Here is a 23,471-nt window from a genome sequence, read left to right on the forward strand (position 1 = left end):
GGAAGATATCACAACTCTCTTCCAAAAATTTAATTATCTAATCATGAGCTGAGAAATTCTTGAAAAGCAGCTACTGGATAGTAGGAATAGTGGAAGTTGACACAGGTGGAGGATCTTTCACAGACAACAGCAGCTGAGCTCTATCCAGCTCTTATTAGTACTACGCAGAAGGAGGTAATGATAAACCGCTTCTGAATACTTTCTAACTCAAAAGCCCTATGGTAAGACAATCCAAAATGAAACAAGAGTTCGTGTTGGCTGATGTGACTTCTAGGGTAGAAGGCAGTTGATCAGCTCCTGAGGAAGAGCTAAGGGCAACTACAACTTGTACTGTTCTTAATGAAGCAACTGTATGAACGCTGAAAGGATGTTAAGAACAAATATTAAAGGAAAGTTCAAAGCTGCACAGTGCATATAATTGGAATCTGCAATGTCAGTAGTATGACTCAAGGTAGGCTCAGAATTAAAGAAGAAATGATATGTCGGGTATAAACACCACACTCCTTGGTGTGAGTGAACTGAAATGGACTGGAAGAAGGTATGTCCAAACAGACAGATTACAAAACGTGTTACTCTGGACATGACCTGTTGAGAAGCAAGGTGGTGGCTCTAATAGTGAAGTGAGCATAAGCATTTAGAAGCTAATGACTAATTATAGTCATTAGTATGACTAATATTAATTAGTCTAATATTAATTGGATTTCCTACAAAACCTACCAACCCTGAATCATGCACCTCTAGATTTAACTATGTGATGCGGGTTGCTATGCCATACTTTGCCTTGAAAGGAAGCAGGGAGGGATACAGTCTCAGAAGCATCAGAATGCATAGCTGATTCCGGAAGAGTCTTAACCTTGGAAGAAGGACCAGGATGAAAAGCTCGGCCCACAAGTGGAGATAACTTTGGCCATATTCAGTCCCTGTAGAATCCAGCAGCATCAGCATGGTTAGAAGGGGGCACATTCTTCCATCTTTGCTTCTCCACGTGAGCAATGGCAAGTATGAAAAGGAAAAGTACCTGCATGTGCAGGTTCTACACATGAGCAGGGACCTAGATTTTCAAAGTGCACAATGAGAAGGAAACTCTTTTCATCAGGCTTGTCATCTTATGGAGAAAGTGACACATACTGGCCAAAGCTCCATAAGAGCAAATGCACACTAGTTTTTCACCTCTTAAAAGCTCCCTTTTGTGCACATGGTCATGCAACTAGCTGCATAACTCATTTGGTAACCAACACCAAATTGGGAGCACAAAGGTGAGCCACCAGAAGAGTGTAAATGCTTACCTTATGAGATTGTGTGAGTAAACATGATTTTGGCCATTATATTTGAGTAGGCCCAAAGTTAAACTCCACAGAGCTGTTCCACAAAATTTTGTTATTTGAGAAAGGGAAACAGTCTCCCTCCCACCTCACTCACAACATGGATGAGCAAAGTGTGACTTTCCAGATATCAGATTTCAAATTCTACCAGTTCTATCCAGCACAGCCAATGGTGAAGAATGCTTGCAGTCTAAGAACAGTTTCTGCACTCTGATAGCATGGCAGTTGCATGTATCTTTCATCCTGGTAACTGGATAGTATCCTTCAGGGTATCTAAGGACAGCAGGCTAGCTTAGGAAGAGAGGGACAACTAGCTCACAAACTCACTTCTGTCTTCCAGAAGGGGAATGCCCAGAAACCTGTCTCTAGTGCCTCCTATACACTATCCAAGATTGTGAAGCGGGCTGTGTCTTCTTATGTACGCGTACCCACAGCCCTGGTAAGACTTCAAGAATGGATCTAGAGCTCATGAGTTTTCTTTCAGAGATAGTAATTTTATGCATTACCTTGCATTTGTTTTATACTTATTTTATCCACATAATTTTAGAAGCAACATGCTAATCCTATGTGGAAAGCAGGGACCCATTTGCTAATCAAGCCTACAAAGCCAAAAAGAGCATCCTTGGGACAGAAAAATTATATACATCTACAGTTACGAAACTGAAGTCAAGTTATAAATGCATAATCTCTACACTTCTTTGTGGAGACAGACCTTTATACCTCTTGTTTAGTGGAATGTATCACTTCAGAAAACGTGACTACACAGCATAGTTGTATGACAATTTCAGGGCTATTTCACATATCACACAGCAACAGTCACCAATATAAAGCAAAAGCAATTCCCATTTCTGTGATATGTGCTTATGTAATATATATGCTTTCAAACACCTGTTTCTTATATTCACACTTTACATGTTTGGGTGCACACCTACAATTTAATATGAAACAGGAAGAATTCCTTGACAAAGTAATCTTTATTAAAGCTATTGAGTTTAGGACAGTTGATGCCAAATATAAAGAAGTGCAAAACTAAGCAATTCACATTTGCTAGCATTGCACATTTCATTTCTACACTGTTTCTTTGTAACTTTGTAAAAAAAATTAATCAGTGGGAAGTTACCCACTCATGGTCTGCTTTCTCTTCTTTTCTGTTCTGTTACTACATATCAAGTTATCATACCCACTAGAGGAAAGTGCCTCTGCTTATGAAAGATGAGAAACACAATTTTTACTGAACTCCCAACCTACTCAACCCTCTGCGGCACATCCTATACTGTTTCAGAAGGCATGCATTCCTGAAAAGCAGTACAGTGGTGCCTCGCAAGACAATTGCCTCGCGGGACGATTATCTGCAAGATGATGGGTTTTGCGATCGCTGTTGCGCTTCACAAGACGGTTTTTCCTAGGGATGATTTTCGCAAGACGATATTTGGGTCTATGCTTCGCAAGACTTTTTTTTTTAAGACCGATGCTTCGCAAGATGGTTTCCCCCCCCTTCATTGGAACGCATTAAATAGATTTCAATGCATTCCAATGTGAAACCGCGTTTCGCAAGACAGTTTTTTTAAAAAAAGACTGATGCTTTGCAAGACAGTTTTTCCCCTCATTGGAACGCATTAAATAGAATTCAATGCATTCCAATGGGGAAACGCATTTCTGCACCACTGTACTGCAAGACGATGTTTTTGCAAGACTGATTTTCGCGGAACAAATTAACATCTTCTTGCGAGGCACCACTGTATTTCAGAGGGTCCGAGGAATGCATTAGTTATTTATTATTAATTTATTATATTTCAAAACCAGTAACCAAAGTTCTTTGAGTGATTTAGATATTAAAAATATTAAAAACCAGCAATAAAACAATGACAAAGAAACGAAGCAAAAGCAAAACCACCAGTAGGGATTAAACAGTGCAATTATCAAAGAGTATGAGAACAGTTCTTAAATGCCTGGGAAAATAAACTTGACAATGCCCCAAACACCATAATGTAGATGTTAGATGAACCTATCTGCAGAAGGTGCTTCAAGGACAGGTATCACCAGTGGAAAAGGCAGAAGTGTATTGGCAGAAAATAGAGGATGTAGTAATGGTTGATGGGTGTCTAATATTAAGAAAAGCTATTTAGGATGATTAAAATGCATTATACTTCTAAAGCTAAGAATTCTGCAGTTCCCTGAGCTAATCTGAACCCCAGCATCTATGACACAAATCTCCAAATCTCTTATCTACTTCAGCTCATAAAATTTTCCATGGATTATTAGTTCACAATCTTAATAGCATGCAGACAGAACATGCAGCATGTAAGAACATTTTCCAAACACTCATTAAAGCAGAAGAACATAAACAAAGTTGCACTAAGAGGAACATTGTATTTGCCACCTAAGTAGCTGTGGTAGTAGTAGTTTTAAGAAGGGGATGGTAGGGAATCAGGGAACATTCCTCTCCCTACTGTGCTGACAGGTAATGTTCTTCTCTTAGCAGGATGAGATAACCAGATTCCACTCACTTGACAAATCCTGTTGGCATAACTGTGCATGGGCATAACCTAGACAGAAACTAGAAACACTGGAATGGAATGGAAACTCAAGTATAACTCCCTGCCCACAATTTTAGTTTCTGAGGCTCTCTAGGGTTCCCTTTTGCTTGAAGGAAGCCTTTGGGAGCCTCAGGATGCTGGGGAAGCCTTTAATAGTTTTAAACAAACAATAATAATAATTTTAAAAAAACTAGATTGTTGCTCATGGAGGGGATAGGATGCTTCCCATTTGTTTTCAGTTAAATGTTTATAGTGTCCAATCCCAGTTATACTGGCACAAAGCTATACAACAGGATTTTGTGTACTGTGTATTCGCAAAGGCTTTCTGGTTTACTCATAGTTCCCTTTTTAGGGCTGTGCCATTTTGACTGCATAAAAGCCAACACTTGGAGAACTGAGATCCCTAAGAACAGATATGATACAACACCATCAACATACACAGCCTTTTTTTCAGTATATCGCAAGCAGCTGACATAAGGAGATGGCTGTGCTCTAGTTTTACAATTTATGTTTCTAGAGAGCAGCAGAGAAAGGAAATAAGAATGAATGAGGAAGGCAGGGCAAGAGAGAATAGTTGTATGCATCTGTAAGCCACTGTGTAGGCACAGGGGAAAAATGTTTACAAAAGGTACATCCCTTCCCGAAGCAGGCATTATCACTCACTCATCTTCACACCCTCTCACCCTAAGTCAGGACATCATCAGGATTCAAAATATATTGCTTTCCCATAAATATACATCACAATGAAATAGAGTCCTTTCTGGCTAAGCCCATATAAATCATTTTGTGTCTTTTTTCCTGGAGTCCTAAGAGCAATCAACATTATCTGAAGTGATAGCTACTGGCAATGGCACAACACATCACCTGCAGGCTCCCTTGCCACTGTGCTCCAGGGACAGCTCTCTGGAACAGATGTTCCTGCTTTTCAAAAGTCACAGGAAATGGGCTGACTTTCCGCCTTTTCCTTTCTTAGAAACAAGCACCAGTACAGCTGTATTCCACGCTTCCCCTGAAACCATATGTGTAAGTGCATGTGTGGAAAGGGTGTACAATGACGACAAACAAGGAAAAACAAAAGATGCAGTGCATATAATTAGCCACAGTTAGTTCAGTTTAACTAATCTGGATGCAGTGGTTGTAGTTCACTAAAAAAATAAGTGAGATGACACCAGAAACGCAGAAACACATTCAAGCTTGCTTTCTTGATCTAAATTCTCTGTTTTCAGCCAAAAGAAATGGGGTGGAGGGAGGGGAATAGGGGAGAAGTCTTGAGCCATCCTCCTAATCTTCAGCAACCAGCTGTCTGACAAACAGAGCCACAGGGACATGCCTCTTCTGAAGCAACCAGGTCAGGTCAACCTGGGAACCTATTTGCTGGTCCCCGGTGACCCTTCTAGGATAAAAAAATGCAGATCAAACCTTGAATGGAGCAACATTCTATTAGGTCTGTGATCAAGCACTGCTCTTCTACTCTGAGCTTTTAAATTGTTTTAAAGGGATTTTATTTAGTACTTTAAAATTATTAATATGTTTAGTCTTCTAGACTACAATTTATTTTATTTTTGATATTTTTAACACTTGTGTTTTAAAATTCTTTGTAAGCTGCCTTGGGCCTCTCTGCTAAAAGAAAGGCAGGGGATAAATAAAAACTTTTGACTCCCACAGATGCCTACTAGGTTGGCTTCTCTTTACGCTGCTTTACCCTGCTTCTCTTTTGTACTTACTGCTGTACCGTACATAATCTGCCAGGCCCTGGCTACAGATACCTTTTCATCTAGTCCTGCTGCCTCTCCTAAAAGAATGTGACAAACATTTCACTCCGCAGAATTTGTTAGATCACTGGGGTTTAAATCTCTGCATGGAAGAGTGGGGTACCAATGTAAAATCAGGGGGGTTCAAATTCAATGGACGTGATGAGGAGAAAGCAAAGAGTGGAAGAGTGGGTAAGAAAGAAAAGAAAATACAGCTCAGGAACAGTGGCAAAGCACAACAATGCTTTGTAGTAAGAAAAGGCACAGGTTAGAGACACGTCTGTGGTACAAAGAATTTACTATGTTCTGAAGTTTCTTTTTGTTCTGTTGGCACTCAAGTCTGCCACCCATTACAACATTAGGTTCATGTTAAAATAAGACAGTGTAAGAACATGCTGTAACTGTCCGGGTGTTATAGCCTTGTTTTTCTTTTTTAAATGCTTTAAGAAAACTCTTATGGGACAAAGCACTGCAGCCAACCTACTGCTGAAATTACAGAATAGAAAATACCAAATAGTAAGAACACACTGAAATAAATACTTTTGGATAATCTTACTAAAGTCAGAGCTAAATACAAATGATAATTTCGTACTGCCCTCTGATGGCCTCAGATTATCATTTAAAGCTGCACTGTTATAGCTCCTTTTCTAAGCTTTGATCTGTACGGTGGAACTACTTGACTTAAAATTCAACTCTGCCAAAAAGAAAAGTTCTCTCTCAGATGACATACAGTAGTCCATAGTGCTCCAAAGCCCATGATCCCTCAATTTTAGGAGATAAGTGTAACCTGGCTCCTTTCCCAAATGCAATTTTCCTCCAGCTACACAGGAGCCGTTAAGAAACATTTACCTGTGGAAGTATCTACACATATTAACTAAATCATTCCACAAATCACATTAAGCCTGTATGTTCACCTCTTTGGTGGTATTACTGGCACATAAAGACTCTGTGACTGAGCACACTGACATGTATGTGACATCTCCCTGCCACAGGTCAGCAGGGAAGCACACCCCAGCAATTTCATGTCAGATGAATGAAAGCAGAAATGAATAAAGGAAAACCCTCTGCCATCTGTTTAAAGGTTAATGAATATGACTAGAGCTGAGCATGAAGTACTTCATGCCTCTTCATCCTAGATCCTTCCTTTCCCACCACCACCCTGGCTGGCACCTCCACCCACCAGCCAGAGCACACTGTTCCTTCCATCCCTGTTTCACAATCTTCCAGTCTGGGCAGGAGTCGAGACTTCCCTTCTCTGCCTCCTCCAGCAGCTCGCCACTCAAAAGCAGTGCTGCAGGAATCCCTGCCCCGCCTGCTTGTCTGAACCCCAAGATGATGGTACTCAACTCCATGCTTTTTCTTGCTCTAAGTGACTCCAACTTGCTTCCTCCTCATTCCCAACAATGTTTCAGATCCATGTTTACTGGGAAAATTGTAAATTTAGAACCCTGTGAAGAGAAAACTTGGCAAATAAATGATGGATATATGTATGTGTATACACATTATCACACACAACTTCTCTTCTCAAAACTGAAGCCTTGTGAGACTGATTTTCATTTACAAAAATGCTAGTCCTTACATGGAACTTGTGTGTCAACATTTAGACTGTCTTGGAGTTAGTTTTCTCAAAAATATACCAAGTGCTGACAGAAAAAAAAAATACAAATATGATTTATTGTCATTTTTAAAATGCTGAATTATTGGAACTGTTCATAGTTTGAAAGAGAAGGTTGCATACTAGCTCTAACTGATACACTAGTTCTCAGCTCCAGTACACTGCCCATACTTTCAATGTGGTAAGCTGTGAACAATAAATTAAGAACAACATTTGTTTGAAAGATTATTTACATATAGAATTTTTTTAAAACCTAAAACTCACATTTCAGCTGCTCAAATATCTTTGATCAAAGTGCAATGCATTCTACAATCTCAGTAAGAAATAAGCAACACTAAGTTAAATGGAGCTTACTCTCAGGTGACTATGCACATTAACTCAGTCATGCGTCATAAACTTAACTGAGATTTTTCTTAAGGGCTTATCTTGGGTTTTTTTTAGGGGGGGTTGTATTATGATGGAGTTTTTAACCATAGTGTTAGCATCTCTGACTATAGCTAATTTAAAAAAACTGTATCACTCATGAGTATAACTATGGATCTCTTCTCATAGCTATAGGATCTATCACAAGGAGATCCTACATTTCAAAATATATCATAAACCACTACTATTAAGCTTTGACATAGTTAATCAATATGTTACTGATCTAGATGTTTGGCTAATTAACTCTTTAGACAAACATTAATGAGCATAGGTAACAGTGAAGTATATACTTTTTGAGATTGTTTTAAGTCTTGAGATGGTATTATAATAATAAATACACTACTCTTATATCAATCAATGGTATTCCTAATTTTTATATTATCTGTCCATCAGTATCTCCAAAAAACAACTATCTTGAAGTTTTTGCTATGTGCAAATTTATTTAAATTCATGTTGGTTAAAAGGCAAATAATAAGTAAAAATAAAATTCTTATACTGGATTCTGTGTACTAATGGTATAGGAATGCCCCTTGAATTCTGGGTCAATAACATATTGGCAGAGACAGGGATGCAGAACAGGCTCAAGATTACATGGACTTCAATGATCATACTGATGTTAACAATATCTAACTGCTTCAAATTCCTCAGAAAACAAAAGCTGCCTTCTTGATGGGGTGGAGTAGGGGGAAATGCCCAAATGAATGAGCATGATCTAGGATTCTCTCTTGCAAAGTTGCTCTTACAGTTCAGTTTTACATATTTCTGAAGTTGTTCAGACTTTGAAAAGAGCAGAAACTAGACAGAAAAGGAAAGCTTTGTTATTCTCAGAAACCAGCTGTTGAGAAATCACATCCATTCCTAGGAATGTATTAAATGGGAGGTTTGTAAAATATGGACTTTTTTATTATTAATAAGCCAAATGCTATCGAGTAACAACATCTGCAAAGTGAAGAATGCCATAAATATCTACTGAGATGGAGGAATACTTCCGTTTCCTGCGAACTTTCCAGATGCAGCTTCTCAACCTCATCCAGAAGAGAAAAGAAATTCCGGAATCCAGAGCAGACTTAAAGCAGATAAGAGTTCACATAACAGAAAGCAACACAGAGGAATGAGAAGGCAAAAATCTGTTCCATGATTGCTTTAGATCCTACTGCATTTCAAAAAACAATTAAACAAGTGGTTGAAAATGCACAAACCTCTGATTGTACATGCCTCGAAAGTTGTAATTTGCTTTGTAATTTGGGATTGGCTTTTGATCTAACGGCCTATAGATGGCAGGCTCCCCTCTTTTCATAGCAAGACCATTCAACTCCACTGTTGGTGTAATACTGCCTGTCAAAAAATAAGAACATATGTCCAGCACTTAACAACTGCATCAGAAATGCCAAAATCAATACTACTTTCATTTTCTAATTCTGTAACCATAAACTAATCAGAAAGCCATACAGAGTAAAAATCATATTTAAATTTAACTGCAGGTGTTCACAGAGCTACAGTGGGGTCTCTACTTAAGAACGTCTCTACTTAAGAACAATCCAACTTAAGAACAGCTCCATTTGCTAAATTTTGCTTCTACTTGAGAACAGAAATCCAAGATAAGAACAGGAAAAAAACCCTTTCCTGCTCTTTTTTTAACCTTAGGTCATCTTAGGTTAGAAAAGTTTTTCCCCTAGTGGTAGAGTATGTATTAACCAGCTTTGCATTAGTTCCTATGGGAACTAATGCTTCAATGTACGAACACACCTCTACATAACAAAAAAACAGCCAGAACGGATTAATTGGTTTTCAGTCCATTCCTATGGGAAATTTTGCTTCAACTTAAGAACGTTTCAACTTAAGAACACCATTCCAAAATGGATTAAGTTCTTAAGTAGAGGTTCCACTGTAGTTTCTATGGACGGAAAAGAGCAGATATGGATTAAATGGTTTTCAATGCGTTCCTATGGGAAATGCAGATTCAACATAAGAACTTTTCAACTTGAGAACCACCTTCCAATACGGATTAAGTTCTTAAGTAGAGACCCCACTGTACGTAATGTAAGACTAGCCAGGTATGTTTTAGTCCCAATAAATGTGCTGGAAACTGCAATGGTTTCCTGGGATATTTAATTTTTACAGTCATTCCTACATCACTGTGTTCAACTCTACATAACCACTAATGCTGTTATTGCATGCCATCAAGTTGTTTCCAACTCAGTTATTTAGTTTCTCTAAATTTCCTTTTAATAAAAACTATGGGATAGTGGGAAAGGAACATGGGCCCCCCAAAAAAGGACTACAAGACAGTGCAGGGGTTAGCCTTTACTTTTCCTTTCAATCTCTCTCTAACACATATATTTGCTGTAAAGCTCCTGCCCTCAACACTAGTTCATCTATCATGCTCTTTAACTCCAACAGAAGTAGATTCAAATGGTGACCTGAAGAGGCCTCCAGTTCCCAAAGCCTAATTAATATACATACTCTTCCTTTCATGAGCTAGGAGTTTTGCATATTGCACTGAAATAATGTCTATACAGGATTAATCTACTTGATTTCCAAAACTCTTGCAATTTCTACACTGATAAGCAGCTTACAAAACTAATTAAAAATGAATCACAATAAAACATTCTTAAAGCACTGTGCTACTGTTGTAAACTTTGAAGAGGTTCCATATAAATTTTGATGGCTTTCTATGTGAGATGTGAGTGATACAGAAGCTACTCTGCACATGACTATATCAGAAAGATGAACCAACTAACCATGTTAGACAACCTAACATTCTCCATGGACTTTTAGCTATAAAATCTGCACAGAATAAGTTATTTTATATAGAGAACACATTTCTGAGGAATTTCAAACTTTTCAGGGCTTGCCGTGTTAGCTTTGAATGATCATGAGCCCTGCTTAAACATACATTATTATGAAATATAATTTTGCCATCTAATTCTGATGAATCAATTAGAAAGAAAGACAGCAGGGACATTCTGACTGGTCCAAGTACAGGTACTTCCATACTATTATATTAATATATCTTTTTTTAAAGACAGAATTAAAGCATGGGGTATTTTCCTTTGTTGTTTAGTTGTAAAGTCATGTCCGACTCTTTGTGATCTCATGGACCAGAGCATGCCAGGCCCTCTTGTCTTCCACTGCCTCCCGGAGTTAGGTCAAATTCATGTTGGTAGCTTTGATGACACTGTCCAACCATCTTATCCTCTGTCATCCCCTTCTCATCTTGCCTTCACACTTTCCCAACATTTATTTATTTATTTATTTAACTTATATGCCGCCCACACTACCCGAAAGCCTTCCACTTTCCCAACATCAGGGTCTTTTCCAGGGAGTCTTCTCTTCTCATGAGACTGCCAAAGTATTGGAGCCTCAGCTTCAGGATCTGTCCTTCCAGTGAGCACTCAGGGTTGATTTCCTTCATAATGGATAGGTTTCTTCTCCTTACTGTCCAGGGGACACTCAAGAGCCTCCTCCAGCACCACTATTCAAAAGCATTAGTTCTTCGGCAGTCAGCCTTCTTTATGATCTAGCTCTCACTTCCATACATCGCTACTGGAAAAATCATAGCTTTGACTATGCGGACCTTTGTAGGCAAGGTGATGTCTCTACTTTTTAAGATGCTGTCTAGGTTTGTCATCGCTTTCCTCCCAAGAAGCAGGCGTCTTCTAATTTTGGGGCTGCTGTCTCCATCTGCAGTGATCATGGAGCCCAAGAAAGTTAAATCTGTCACTGCCTCCATATCTTCCCCTTCTATTTGCCAGGAGGTGATTGAACCAGTGGCCATGATCTTAGTTTTCTTGATGTTGAACTTCAGACAATTTTTGGCACTCTCCTCTTTCACCCTCATTAAGAGGTCTTTAATTCCTTCTCACTTTCTGCCATCAGAGTGGTATCATCTGCATATCGGAGGTTGTTGATATTTCTTCCGGCAATCTTAATTCCAGTTTGGGATTCCTTCAGTCCAGTCTTTCACATCATGTATTCTGCATATAAGTTAAATAAGCAGGGAGACAATATACAGCCTTGTCGTACTCCCTGCCCAATTTTGAAACAATCAGTTCTTCCATATCCAGTTCTAACTGTTGCTTCCTGTCCCATGTATAGATTTCTCAGGAGACAGATAAGGTGGTCAGGCACTCCCATTTCTTTAAGGAATTGCCATAGTTTGTTGTGGTCCACACAGTCAAAGGCTTTTGCATAGTCAATGAAGCAGAAGTAGATGTTTTTCTGGAACTCTCTGGATTTCTCCATAATCCAGCACATGTTAGCAATTTGGTCTCTAGTTCCTTTGCCTCTTTGAAATCCAGCTTGTACTTCTGGGAGTTCTCGGTCCACATACTGCTGAAGCCTACCTTGTAGGATTTTGAGCATAACCTTGCTAGCGTGTGAAATGAGTGCAACTGTATGGTAATTGGAGCATTCTTTGGCACTGCCCTTCTTTCGGATTTGTATGTAGACTGATTTTTCTACCTAGAGTTAAATTAATTGTTGACTACTTTCATAAACATGGCATGTACGTCAAGACTTGTGTGCTTCCAAAAATAAGCTAAATCTATTGCCTATCTTCTTGTGATTTTGGTACACTGTCACTTCATAGTGAATTAAAAGGTTCTACAGCCCTCTGCTGGTCAGGCAGGACAATAGATGCATATATGAAAATTTGGTATGGATCTGAATGTTGTTAAAAGCCCTTCTATTATTGATTATTCTTATTACTTTCTCATTTATAAACCTAGAATAACCAGCTGTGTTAGCTTATACCTGTTTGGCAATGACACAAAGATGCTACATATGAAATTGCCCAATACTAAATTAAAACATAAATACACAATACTGTTATGAATTCTAAATGAAATAAGCTCTTTTATTTCTCAGGTACATCTGAACAGCAATTGAAGGTCCACAGAATACCAATTCCACCTCCTTCTTTAGTGCAGCCATGAAGATGGCTTCGATTTTAAATGCAGTCAGTGCTATGTCTTAAAATGCTATGCATATATAGGTAAACTGGAGGAGCATGTTCTAACAAATTAAATCCTTTTGTGAACATTTATGTCCATGCAAGGTGATGATGTAATCCGCCATGAGTTCTCATCCTTGATTTAAAGCTTCATATTCTCCTATGTTCCAAGGCTCCCTACAGATTCCTTTTGCTTTGGGGTGTACCAGTGGAGAATAAAAAGTGTCATTGCCATATTGGGCCAGCTGATTTCAGCCCAATCTTTACCCATTCACCCCATGTCTTCCAGTATCAGTTGTTGCATGTGATTTCTGGGTGGGCAGATGGGGTGTTCCGTAAGGACCATGTGTTAGTCTTGACACACCTCTGTTGGATGATTTGGGTACTGGATCAGACTCAGTTCTGAGAGTCTACCTGTCCATCCCCTTTCCATAAGGAATCTAGGAATGAAGGATAAAGGCACATGCCCAGCTCAGAGGCTGTGGCATCACATTCACTCCCAGGTGACAGGCACATGCAATGATTTCTGGTCATGTGTCCAGCCATCCTGTGTCTTGCTCCAATAATCATGTTGAAGAGAGGTTCATAAATCAGCAGATAGGTTGGCTGATGCCTTCCCTCTTTGCTGAGCAAGCTTGTGCCAACTGTAACCAATAAAGCTATACCAGTTTTAATTCTAACAAATAGTTCCGTGCATTATCATAGCAATTTGTTTCACTCTGCTCTTCCCCAGTTTTGCCACTTGTTCAGCAACAGAGCATTTTGCATAAAGAATAATGCAACAGGATTCCAGCCCTAATAACTGCCTTTGCTGTTTGACATTAGAGATTGAGTGTAGCAAAGGAGGCCAAGATTGAATTTGACTCTCTTACTGTTAGGACAGTTCAGCACCTAGCATTACTGGCTGAAATCTTGTTCCGCAGCTCCATATGTGCAACAGGGATTATTTCATCTCTTTTGATTAAAGGTAAATAATAAAAGTAAATACGAACATTTTGTGCAAAGATGGACATGATAAACGACAAAAATGGTAGGGACCTAACAGAAGCAGAAGACAACAAGAAGAGGTGGCAAGAATACCAAGAGGAATTATACCAGAAAGATCTGGATGTCCCGGACAACCCAGAGAGTGTGGTTGCTGACCTTGAGCCAGATATCCTGGAGAGTGAAGTGAAATGGGCCTTGGAAAGCATGGAAAGCATGGCTAACAACAAGGCCAGTGGAGGTGATGGCATTCCAGTTGAACTATTTAAAAACTTAAAAGATGACGTTGTTGCTACACTCTATATGCCAGCAAGTTTGGAAAACTCAACAGTGGCCAAAGGATTGGAAAAGATCACTCTACATCCCAATCCCAAAGAAGGGCAGTGCCAAAGAATGCTCCAACTACCATACAATTGCACTCATTTCACACGCTAGCAAGGTTATGCTCAAAATCCTACAAGGTAGGCTTCAGCAGTATGTGGACCGAGAACTCCCAGAAGTACAAGCTGGATTTCAAAGAGGCAGAGGAACTAGAGACCAAATTGCTAACATGCACTGGATTATGGAGAAAGCCAGAGAGTTCCAGAAAAACATCTACTTCTGCTTCATTGACTACGCAAAAGCCTTTGACAGTGTGGACCACAACAAACTATGGCAATTCCTTAAACAAATGGGAGTACCTGACTACCTTATCTATCTCTTAAGAAATCTATACATGGGACAGGAAGCAACAGGTAGAACTGGATATGGAAGAACTGATTGTTTCAAAATTGGGAAAGGAGTACTACAAGGCTGTATATTGTCTCCCTGCTTATTTAACTTATAATCAGAATAATTCATGCTCAACATTAAAAGAACTAAGATCATGGCCACTGGTCACACCACCTCCTGACAAATAGAAGGGGAAGATAAGGAGCCAGTGACAGATTTTATTTTCTTGGGCTCCATAATCACTGCAGATGGGGACAACAGCCACGAAATTAAAAGACGTCTACTTCTTGGGAGGAAAGCGAGGACAAACGTAGACAGCATCTTAAAAAGCAGAGACATCATCTTGCCAACAAAGGTCCGCATAATCAAAGCTATGGTTTTTCCAGTAGCGATGTATGGAAGTGAGAGCTGGACCATAAAGAAGGCTGACTGCCGAAGAACTAATGCTTTTGAATAGTGGTGCTGGAGGAGGCTCTTGAGAGTCCCCTGGATTGCAAGGAGAACAAACCTATCCATTCTGAAGGAAACCAACCCTGAGTGCTCATTGGAAGGACAGAACCTGAAGCTGAGGCTCCAATACTTTGGCCATCTCATGAGAAGACTCCCCGGAAAAGATCCTGGTGTTGGGAAAGTGTGAAGGCAAGAGGAGAAGGGGACGACAGAGGACGAGATGGTTGGAAAGTGTCACTGAAACTACCAAAATGAATTTGACCCAACTCCAGGAGGCAGTGGAAGACAGGAAGGCTTGGCGTGCTCTGGTCCATGGGATCACGAAGTCTGACACGACTTAATGACTAAACAACAACAACAAAAATAATAACTGCTTAAAGACAACTTTCAGGCATATGCAGTTTGTACACAATGTAGCAAACTTCTATATGCCCTGAAATTACCAAAGAAAACGTTTGATCAGCAGCCACTGGCCCTGTGCAGCGGATATCAGCCTTAAATTAAAAAGGAATTTATTCATTTCTGTTGATTTTGTATCTGGTCATAATGTTCTTGCCAGCCACCTAATTCAGTTCTCAGTTTCATGCTGAACAGTCAAACTTTGAAGAAGTATGAACTCTCAGTGGCTTCAGCTGTGGAATACATATACATGATATGATTCTAATTTACAAAGAGTTAGTTTACCGCACCTTTTTTTTGATTTCCATTTTTCACATGTTACAAGACATCCTTGAAACTACAGGAGCCTAATCTGAACACATTCATCAATATATTGGGGAATAAGAGTATAACCTACCTGGATTATTATTAACATTGTTTTTGGGTGGCCTAGGTGTTGGTTTGGGGAGGTTACTTTCATTCAGAGCTTTGCTAGCAGCAGAATGATGAGCTTTTTTAATACTGCTTCCTTCAGCTTCCCATGTTTGTTCACCGAGAGTCAGCTGCACTGTGAACATCTATACAGACATACAGGATGGTCAAATAAAAACGCTATTAGCTAGAACATTCTTTGTAAAAGATAACTACATTTCAAGGGTTACCCTGTGTGGCGATCACGTATGAGGTTACTTTGGCTCACGTATGAGGTTATCAATGAGACCTGTTGGGAGGCAGAGCCAAAGAAACGAGAAGGGAGGGGTGAGTCAGATAAGTTTAGTCAGTCAGTCAGTGAGAGTCAGAGATGAGAGTCTGAAGTGAAGAGTTTGTCTGTGGGAATTAGAGTGTGTGGCCGAGTTAGGAATTAAAGGAGGCAGTTAAGAATGTGGAATGTATAGAGATTTAAGAGTGAAACAAGTTATTACTAAACTATTGAATACTTTAAAGTCTTAAAAGAACCTGTTTATGTGAACGGTAACCAATAAATCTGTTTTGTTCAACTTTACAATCAGCATGAACCTCAATCTTTCTAATTAAACATTGTTGGCAGAGATCATCTAGTGGCAGCGTAAAAGAGGGAATGTGTCATGGGCCTCAGGTTAGTGAAATATTCTGGGGACACGTAGGGGCACGTCACAATTAGTGGCAGCGGTGGGATATGAAGAAATCCAGTGAAACCAATGTTTAAAAGTAAATTTTCTGGAGTCATGGGTACCTTTCTAGTTCAGAATCTATGGCGAAGAAGTGGGTGACCTGCTAGAGCTTTTGTGGAAAAGCTTAGTGGCTGGGCTTCTGAACCCAGATCTGGGGGAACTTAAGATAGGGAACCAACTCTAAAGAAAACTTCATTTACCTCAGGATATGAGAGACCAGTGGGCTAGCTCAAAATCCACGGGTCTGAGAGAAACAGAGTAGTAGTGGCTAAGAGTGGAAGCCAGGGTCAAAATGTATCTGAGGTGATAGGTAAATAAGAAGTTACAAAGAAAATTATTCTGGTGTCTGGAGCCAGGAATTGCTCAGACAAAGAAACTCAGTAACCAAGGTTGTGAGATGGAGAGTAAAGCACAACAGAATTACTGGGGAAAACAGCTGAAAGAGAGGTCCTTTTAAAAATAGTATAAGAAAGTCCACTTTAACTCTAATATGCCACCCAAAAGAACAAAAAAATCAGTCATGGAGGGAGTTAAACCTCATGAGGCTGAGGGGAATGGAAACCCTTTAATTCAAAGTGAGGTAGAAACTGAGGGCGCACAAATAATTGCCTCAGAAGGAGAAAATATTCAAAGCTCCCAGGACTTTGAAAGATGAAGACTAGAACAAGAATACAAACTCAGGGAACTAGAAATTAAAGAAAGAGAAAAGGAAAAGGAATTAGAGCTCAAGGAATTAGAAATTAAAGAGAAAGCCAGCCCTGAAGAGAGAGCTAGGGAATTTGAGCTAGAAAACAGGCAAAGGGAATTTGAACAAAGAGAAAGGGAAATGCAATTTTAAATAGAGATGAAGAAACTGGAGTTAGCTGCTCTAACAACAACAACAACAACAACAACAACAACAACAACAACAACAACAACAACAACAACAACAACAACAACAACAACAACAATTCTAGTGTGGAAAATCTCTCAAAAATCAACCTAAAGAAATTTCCCCAATATAGGAATGGAGATTCTCCTAAATCTTTCCTGATCTCATTTGAGAGGGCTTGTTGGGAGTTTGAGATTTAAGATAATGAGAGGACGATAATTTTAAGATCACAAATAAGTGGAGTTTTAGCTGAGCCTGGAGCAGGCTAGAGATTCTGAGGCATATAGAAAAATGGTGTAATCCAGATTTGGAATTAAATCAGAGCACCTCAGAAAGAAATTTAGATCAATTTCCAAGAAAGCTGAGAAGTCTTTTGCTCAGCTTAGAGCACCTTTGACGCAATTACTCAATAAATGGCTGGAATAGGAATGTGTTACCTCCTTAGACCAAATGAAAACATGTGTTTGGCCTGGAACAATTTTATTCAGTTTTGCCAGGAGAATTATGTTATTTGCTCAAGGACAGTAGAAGTTGAGTCCTCTTCCCGCCACAGCACTGTTGCTAAGGAAATGGACTTGGCACAGAGCCCAGACATTCCTGAAGTGAGAGTGATACAATGTTTTGTAATCCAGTGTGATCAGGATTTATTGAATAACTCTAGAAAGCCTATTTCTACTGACGACATAAAGTATCTGGATATAAAAAGTACGTGTTCCCAGGTTACTATTTATCACACAGGCATAATTCCTAAATAGGTTGGAACAGAACATCACCCTCAAAGGCATTAGCTCAGACACGGTGGTTCTGCCAATGGCTAGAGTTGCAGTAAAATACCAGGGGTGGTCTGGTATATGGAAGGTAGCAGTGTCAGACCAAATCCCTGCTCCTTGTTTGATCAGCTTAGATCTCTCCAAACATGTGCAGAGTGCTTATGTGGTAACCCACTCCCAGGGCAAGCAGCTTATAGTCCATGAGAAAAGACTGGGATCCCTAACTTCTGAAACCAACCTGGAATGTCCTAGCCTAGAGGAAAACCCTAATATAACAGACATGTCTGAGGACTGAAAAATCCTAATCATACTTCCTTTATTATAGAACAGAAGGAAAATGCCACCCTGATCCCATATTTAGAAAAAGCCAAAAATATCTCCCTTTCCATTATCTCCTGAACACCCAGAGAGGTTTATAGCTGATAAAAACCTGATATATAAAGGTAAAGGCTCCCCTTGACAATTTGTCCAGTCATGTCCAACTCTAGGGGGCAGTGCTCATCTCCGTTTCCAACCCATAGAGCTAGTGTTTGTCCGAAGACAATCTTCCGTGGTCACGTGGCCAGCGCGACTAGACATGGAACACCGTTACCTTCCCACTGTGGTGGTACCTATTTATCTACTCGCATTTTTGCATTTTGCATGCTTTCGAACCACTAGGTTGGCAGGAACTGGGACAAGTGACGGGAGCTCACTCCGTCATGTGGATTCAATGTTACAACTGCAGGTCTTCTGACCATGCAGCACAGAGGCTTCTGCGGTTTAACCCGCAGCACCACCACATCTATAGGAGTGGAGACGGACATCTCAAACAATTACTTGTCCCTGTAAAATATAGAGAGAAGATTTTAGAGAAAGCTCATAAAGAAGTGTTTGGAGCACACATGAATGTCTCCTGCATGAAACAAAGGGTTGCACAAAACTTTTACATGTGATACGTGCCAAAGGAGAGGTACCAAAATGACAAAACTAAAGCTAAGCTGTGCCCATTACTCATTATTTCAACCCCGTTTCAACATTTAGGTTTGGATCTTGTAGGACCCTTACCACAAGCCACCAGAAGGGGAAACATGTACATCGTATCCATTATTGAATTTGCCACTAGGTACTCCAAAGCCATAACTTTGCACAACATGAGACTGAGACAGTGGCAGATGCTTTGATCAGTTACATGTGTAGAATGGGATTTGCATCCAAGATAGTCACGGATCTAGGAACCTCCTTCACCTCTAAGTTAATGAAGAGGCTATGGCAAGTCTGTGGCATTTCCCATGTAACATTGTCTCCTTACCATCCACAAACAAATGGGCTAACAGAAAAGTTCAATGGAACTTTAATGAGGATGATATGGGCGTATGTGGCAGAAAACCCTAAGTGGGGAGGACTGTGGCAATCACCCTGCTTTGACTTATGTATGAGGTTATTTGCATACACCAATGAGAGCTGTTGGGAGGCGAAGCTAAAGAAACTAGAAGGAAGGGATGAGTCAGATGAATTTAGTCAGTCATTCAGTGAGAGTCAGAGATGAGCGTCTGAAGTGAAGAGTTTGTCTGTGGGAATTAGAGAGTGTGGCCAAGTTAGGAGTTAAAGGAGGCAGTTAAGAGTGTGGAACTTACAGATATTTAAGAGTGAAACAAGTTATTACTAAACTATTGAATACTTTAAAGTCTTTGAAGAGCCTGTTTTTGCAAACTGTAACCAATAAACCTGTTTTGTTCAACTTTACAATAAACCTGTTTTGTTCAACTTTACAATCAGCATAGACCTCAATCTTTCTAATTAAACACTGTTGACAGAGATCACCTGGTGGCAGCATAAAAGAGGGAACGTGTCATGGGCCTGAGGTTAGTGAAAGAATCTGGGGACACGTAGGGAACGTCACACCCTGAAACTGCAGACAAAGTATCAGTGTACACCTTTATAAAATGTATTTTACCAACAAAGGGAAATCATGAAATGCATAGGATATTACCTTCATTCAGTTCACTAGCAGTAGGTACAGAAGCATTTTCCATGCACACTTTTGCACACAACCTTGGGTGGAAATAACAACACTAATGCAGGCCTACATTTTTATTTTTTTGCTTCATTACATCTCTTTTTTGTAACATTTGTTATATGCAGTCCATGCCTAATTTAGAGTCTGCTCAACTATTTCATGACTATAAGGATATTACACTGAAGAAGAAATAGTTTGCTAAACAATTTGCTGAAGTGAAATAAGAAATGACATATACACAGAATATAGTATTACCTTGGAATGAGCAGGTCCTTGTTCATTCAGAAGCTTGTAAAGAGGCTGAATTCTATTGAAACGGGCTAGCTCATTTACTAGACACATTGGTGTTTTCTCTTTGGGGTTTGCCATGTTATCTTCAAAAGGAAATAAACATACAAATTTTTAATTTTTGCATAAAAATCTTCTCAGGAATAAGAATGTTTATAAAAGAAACAATCAGTCTTCAAATATTTATGCTACCAAATGAAGAAAGAACACAATTAAGGTAGAGACGATGATTTGTGAACTGTGGCTCTTATAATATGTATTTTATTTTAATATCAACCATATACAATTCAGGATAAATCTTTTATACATTCTTTAAAAATTAATTTAATTTGCTGACTCTAGCCTTTATGAATGATAAACTTGCCTGAAACTGAAACGAGTTATACACCAGTCTTTGGAGGTGTCTGTAATTTGTTAAATTGTTCTTTATTGCTCAACTAATTTTAACTTTTCATCTTTTTAAATCTAAACATTGAAAATCTAAACCTTAGAATGCTTGCTTTTACAATCTTCGCACTAACGTCCAACAAAACATTTCACAGCGGGGGGGGGGCAATGTTTCACTGTTTAAGGACAAGAACTGCATTTTATTTACAGAGATACAAAAGGAATAACACTTTCTGCCAAAAAATGTCTAAGACATTTTGTTCTGCAGTAGGAAACACACTTGGATCACTTCGTGCAGTTTTAAACTTTTCAGTAAAAGGTACAGCCAAACTAGAAGAGGTGAGGTCTTCCCAGTGCTTCTGTACCCGCCAGAAAGACTGTTCAGAAGCTAAACTTGACAAACACAGCTAATTCATTGAAAGCACTTAAACAGTGCTGATAATGTTTTAGCCAATTACTTTAAAGTACTCCTTTCATTTGGTGCTCTTTGAGAACTACGCATTCCAAAAATAAAACTGAAGTTGATAGCATATAAAGAAATCACTAATTTAAATCAATCACTATCTTACCCAGTGAGTTTTCAGAAGGCACAGAATCTACCAGGCCAGTTGTAGTACTATTACAATCCCCTGCTGATTCCGGAAGGGATCCATTTATTGAGGGCTGAAGAACCTGTGAACTTGTTGCTTTTGTCGATGGTGCCAGTATTGCTGGGGATAAGGTAGGTCTGGCGTGGTTTGATGTACTCTGCATTTTGATTTGTGCCATTGATTTTTACTGAAGGAGACAGAAAAAAACATCAATAGATTAACATTATTTTTTATCACAAGAAACTTCAGGTACAATCAGCAACTCAGGAATATCATTCAAAAAGGGACTCCAATGTAATATTTCTCAGTACTGAGCCCTTGTACAAATACAGCTTTAGAACTTCCTCCACAGGTTTGACAATCGAAGCCGAACCACATAAAACGTCTGCACTGAAATAAACAAAAATGACCAGCTCTAACATTGGGCAGCAGCTGGCAGAAAAATGAAATCAAAAGGGTTGGCAATCTCCCCTTTCCACTTAAGGCCTGTGAATCCCAATTGGGAAATTCTCTAGACCTCATTTTTGGACTGCTTAAGATGGTTGCAGAGAAAAGAGGAAAGGAGAGAAGTTTCACTACTGGGGTGCTACATTGGAAGCACAATACACAGAGGCCATAGTTGCTAGAATGCCCAAAGCATTCTCATGTTTATATTTATTTGTCCATTATGACACTTCCACATTACTCCATAATATAATGCACTGTATTGTGTAAATAGGTAAACATTTTAAAAGCAAGTAATATAAAAGAGAACAGAACTCACATCACCACAAAATCAAATACACAGATTTTAAAACTGAGTGGCTGAAGTACAAAAATGTTTTTCGAAACACTGAGATTCCACACACTACAAGAATTAATCAAAAGACCTAGAGGAAATGCATGGTCAAACTATGCCATACAGACAAGAAGAATGAGGCTGCTCAAATTCTCTGGAAAGTTTGCTTCATAACTGGAGAGCCACTACTGAAAAGGCCTTACCTTAGCAGTCGCCCTCTCCTTTTTGTTTAACATGGGCACTGCCACTTCAATTAAGAATGGAATATTTTAATACTTTGATTAATTGCAGATTTGTTTAATATTTCTTTTTTAACAACTCTGTGAGGTAAATCACTGTTGTTTCCTTCTAAGAAGCAGAATCTGCCCTCTGTCTGTTAACAATCTATTTTCACTGAAAATATCTGGAATGACTCAACAGATCTGCATAAGCATGGTGGTACTTAAAAGCACAAACTGTGTTAAAAATATTTGATGTGCATGAGATAAAAAGGGTGCTTGGAATATTGCAAAGATAATGTCAGCTACACAACCATGACATTTCTTTCTGCTCAGCCAGCAGCATAAAAACAGGCAACCAGAAAGAGGTCAAAGGTCAAACAAGATGTCATGGATAAGGAAAACACCATTCATCATAATGCTGTATCCTTCACTGGTTGAAGAAACAAAACACAAAGATTGAGAAACAGTGACTTGCAAACACCCATCTGTTTTCTCACATATTCTTGCAACTGTCCAAATCTCATATTGGCCAGTATTTATTCTATACAATTTTGTCACAAAACCTCTGTAATCAATAATGTATTACATAATCCACACCAAATTACATGTAATTCTCACCACCTTCATCGATTTTTAGGTACTGATTTTGTTCCATCATATTAAATTTAAACAACTTTTAAAAAATTACTATGTCAAGGAACGAAATGTGTTTATTTTAATGAACCATTTCAGTCAGTGGAAAATGAGCAACATTAGAGCACTATTAACATTTCATCCAATAAGAGTAAAACAAGACTAAAAGTCACAACTAAAAAACTGCCAGAGAACTGAAATGGTTAACTTTCTTTAGCTTTCTTACAGGTCCATTTCCTAGTTCCCTATCACAAACTATTGTTGTCTGGAAGCTTGAGTGAGATGTGTAGTCACCCAAAAAGACAACTTTTCTTTTAATTGCACAAACTGACTTTCAAACATGGTGACAAATTTGTTCCTGAGAGTCTTCACAAAGTGTTCTCGAAGGCTTTCATGGCTGGGATCTGATGGTTGTTGTGGGTTTTTCGGGCTCTTTGGCCGTGTTGTGAAGGTTGTTCTTCCTGACATTTCACCAGTCTCTGTGGCTGGCATCTTCGGAGGACTGGAGTAGGAACTCTGTCCATGCTCTGTTGCTGTTTGCTGGATAGTTGAGTATTTATAGCTGTGGGAACAGCTTTTGTCCTTTTCAGGAGATAGGATGATCAGCGTGTTTTTGTTGTGGATGTATTGTTGTGATAAGTGGGAGAGATTATCTGTG

General features: G+C 39.2%; 1 protein-coding gene across 7 annotated transcripts in view; it reads right to left on the reverse strand.

Annotated features, from left to right (window-relative positions):
* The window catches only part of STAU2 (staufen double-stranded RNA binding protein 2), a 200,551-nt gene that overhangs the window by 170,059 nt on the left and 7,021 nt on the right, over positions 1 to 23,471 (reverse strand). For 6 of the 7 annotated variants that reach the window (XM_072999042.2, XM_072999043.2, XM_020812817.3 and 3 more), the window contains exons 2-5: positions 21,161 to 21,368; positions 20,172 to 20,290; positions 15,544 to 15,703; positions 8,848 to 8,983 (exon numbers count right to left, since the gene is read on the reverse strand). In XM_072999042.2, coding sequence (XP_072855143.2) covers positions 8,848 to 8,983; positions 15,544 to 15,703; positions 20,172 to 20,290; positions 21,161 to 21,359 — 614 coding nt within the window. In that variant the 5' untranslated portion in view covers positions 21,360 to 21,368. Of the gene's footprint in view, positions 1 to 8,847; positions 8,984 to 15,543; positions 15,704 to 20,171; positions 20,291 to 21,160; positions 21,369 to 23,471 lie in introns of those variants that run through there. The other variant, XM_078393848.1, reaches the window with a different exon arrangement.

This window comes from Pogona vitticeps, chromosome 4 (genome assembly GCF_051106095.1).
Source record: "Pogona vitticeps strain Pit_001003342236 chromosome 4, PviZW2.1, whole genome shotgun sequence".
Taxonomy (NCBI): Eukaryota; Metazoa; Chordata; class Lepidosauria; order Squamata; family Agamidae; genus Pogona; species Pogona vitticeps.